Raw genomic sequence first — 3,106 nt, 5'->3', positions numbered from 1 at the left:
AAGATTTAGTTAAATATGTATTTGATTTAGTTTCATAATTAGAGTTGGTATAAAGTTATGTTTCTTCCCCTATATAATGGGTTTATTGGATCAATAATAGGGGAGGATCTTTGGATACCATAAACACTTTCACTAGTATGTATTAGTTCATATTGTTCTGTCCTACTGTAAACTGTTTGATTGATTCTGTTTAACATGTTGGTAAGAAACATTTTGATCTGGGGATAGGTGTTTAAAATATGTATTTGTGACATATATTATTGTAGTTAACTACAAATTATCAACAATTTTAGTCTAAATATTGTAAAATAATGAAAACCCCGTAAAGTGTAATGTATTATTGATCAACTATATATAGAGGAGTACAATGAGATAAATACAAGGAAACATATTCAAATACAAACTCCTAATTATGGTAACACTATAATACTAAAACTCTAATAATATATTCTAGAATATTCTCTAATATTCCCCCGCAGTCAGAGCGGTAGGAAATCGGACGCTCGGACTGGAGCGCAAAGCTTGTGAATATATACGACCGGCTGTCACGTATAGCAGGAACTCGATCGGTTATAGGAACTAAGAAGATCGGCGATGGCTTGACCGTAGTCAGGCGGCTAGGCATGATGACAAGAGCTTCGACTGCGGCGGCAGGAACTATGATTGAATCGGCCGAAGCAACGACTTGACGGAAAAAAAAAATATATATTCCAAAGAATAAAACAGAAAATAAAAAAAACTTTTTTTTCAAAGAAAAGAACTAAAACTAAACAAAATAAAAAAAAATCAATCGTTTATAACAAAACCTCTAAATGTTTCTGTCTCGTTCTTTCTTTCTTTTTGTTAAACAAATAAAACAAATAACTTTAAAACAATAAAAGATGGATAGTAAAAGAAGGAAAAAGAAAGCATAATAAAAGAAAAAAAAATAAAGATTAAATAAGACTACACATATTGGGTTTGTGAAGGTGCTGGGGCTCAAACATGATGAGCACGTGCAGGCAGCTCCAATTAAAGAGGGGTTCTACTCGTAATTGAATAAAAAAAACGGTTGCAACAGCGTTGGTTAATTTGGCCCGCAGGCGCGTAAATATGATATAGAGCGACATCAAGAAAGTATTATTTTATGTATGTACAAACGTCCCCGGGGTAGGACGAGAACAAGAAGAAGAGAAAGAAACAAAGCAGAACCTTAAGGCTCTGATACCATGTAAAATAATGAAAAACCTCGTAAGGTGTAATGTATTATTGATCAACTATATATAGAGGAGTACAATAAGATAAATACAATGAAACATATTCAAATACAAACTCCTAATTATGGTAACACTATAATACTAAAACTCTAGTAATATATTCTAGAATATTCTCTAATAAATATATATAAAAAAACGGATATAATCGGATGGACTACTAATATATAACTTGATTTCACTAGCTAGGTTGGTTAAAAATGCCATATTTAAAAAGAATCAGTAGAGATTTTATTAAACTTTATGAATGATTTCACACAGAGAGAAAAAAAAAGACGTAGGCAATCAAGAAACTACAGAAACACTAACTTTACCATTAAAGAAACATCAAAAACAGATATTAATCAATGATTTACAAGCTACACTTTAAAAGCCTCATCCATGGCAAACGATCTTGCGATTCCATGAACGACAAAACTCCTAGATGATAACAAATCCGGCGAAGTTATCTCCACTCTATTGATCAAAAGCAACTCCTCAGAAAGATTAACAACAGTCCCAGTAATCTCAATATCTTTACCTGGACACAAAGTCCCCATTGTTTCACCTTGTTGCAAAGTCACCAAATGTTTAAAAGAATGCTTCTTTGGCACAATATGAGCCCTCACAAACTTACCCATCATTGTTCCACTCATCTGTTCGATCACGGGAGGCACAAATACCGTCATTGTTCGCAAATCCGGATGATCTTGAATAATCTCATCAAGCAAATTGTTTAACCAAAACGCGAAAGGCGCGTATCCGGATGATATCAAGAACTTAACCACCATTTTCCATTCAGCCTTTGTGTAATCAAGTTTATTGACTATGGTGTTGTTAGGATATTGAGTTTGATCATGAGTATTGCATATGGGAAGATCAAGCTCTTGGGGGTGGAAATTAAAGGAGGCGAAGGGACCGTTAACGCCGTGGATGGTTAAAGATTCATGGATGAACATGTTAGGGTTTGTAATCAACACATTGTTGATTTCAAGAAGTTGGTTTTGAGCATCTTGTTTGGTTATGGAGATCTTGTGTTGTTGGAACATGGTGTTGAAGCACGTGTGCAGGGGTTTGCTGAACAAGTCTTGGAAGGTGAGTTTGGTGGGTGATATATGGTATGTTACCAGTTCGATGGTTAAGTATGGTGGGATTGAGAGGTTGGACATGGCGGAGTCCGGGATGGCGAAGATGGTGGATTCGGGGGTTGAGAGGAAGAGGTCCGGCGAGACGTGGATGAGGTTGGCGATGAAATTGAAGCCGTTCGATTGGAGGACCTGGGAGGCGTTGGATGGGAAGTCGAGTGGTGGGTTGTTGTTGTTGCTGTTGTTAGTGGGTGGATTACGGTGGTGGTGTGGTGGGTGGGAGACGGTGTTGATTATTATGGGGAGGAAGATGGTGGTGGTGGCGGCGAGGAGGATGGTGGCGATGATGAACAGTTGGGTTTTTCCGGTAGTCATATTATCGTATCGGAGGAAAACTGTTTTAACGGTTTTTGTTGAGTGTGAGAATTAGTTGGGTGATAAATTTGTTGTGTTTTAAATAAGCCCCTTGAGTTTCTGTTAATGGCATATTTTGGTTTAATTATAGGAAATGTAGTTTGTAAGTTAAATAGAAAAGAAAATCTGGAATTGAGATGTGCTGTATTTGTGTAGTAGTGGAGTTTGTGTTAGTGGTAAATTAGAGAAATGTCCGAAATGTTCATGTTTACCGAATCCGGTAGTTGATACTTAAAAAATTCAGTAGTCTCATTCAGTTTTTTAAAAAATCGGGTAGCCGACGTTTTTAAAAGATGTTGGCGGCCGCCTAGATATACGTCAAAAAACCAGAAAACCAGTCAGAAGGATTTAAAGTCGTCAAAGGAATGATAAATG

At 36.4% G+C, this 3,106-nt stretch overlaps 1 protein-coding gene across 1 annotated transcript; it reads right to left on the bottom strand.

Annotated features, from left to right (window-relative positions):
- Positions 1–1,498: 1,498 nt before the first annotated feature.
- On the bottom strand, positions 1,499–2,744 carry LOC143636346 (fasciclin-like arabinogalactan protein 21). Its single transcript, XM_077103965.1, has one exon. It carries the CDS (start codon positions 2,690–2,692, stop codon positions 1,613–1,615), a length of 1,080 nt encoding a protein of 359 aa, XP_076960080.1. The 5' UTR covers positions 2,693–2,744; the 3' UTR covers positions 1,499–1,612.
- Positions 2,745–3,106: the final 362 nt, after the last annotated feature.

This window comes from Bidens hawaiensis, unplaced genomic scaffold (genome assembly GCF_021521415.1).
Source record: "Bidens hawaiensis isolate Kalapana, Puna unplaced genomic scaffold, B.hawaiensis_p1.1 tig00007885_1, whole genome shotgun sequence".
Classification (NCBI taxonomy): domain Eukaryota; kingdom Viridiplantae; phylum Streptophyta; class Magnoliopsida; order Asterales; family Asteraceae; genus Bidens; species Bidens hawaiensis.
The sequence above is the reverse complement of the archived record's forward strand: the minus strand, read 5'-3'. Positions and strand labels throughout refer to the sequence as shown.

Coding starts and splice junctions, on each gene's coding strand:
- LOC143636346 (XM_077103965.1), bottom strand. CDS start 2,692: ATGACTACCGGAAAAACCCAACTGTTCATCATCGCCACCATCCTCCTC.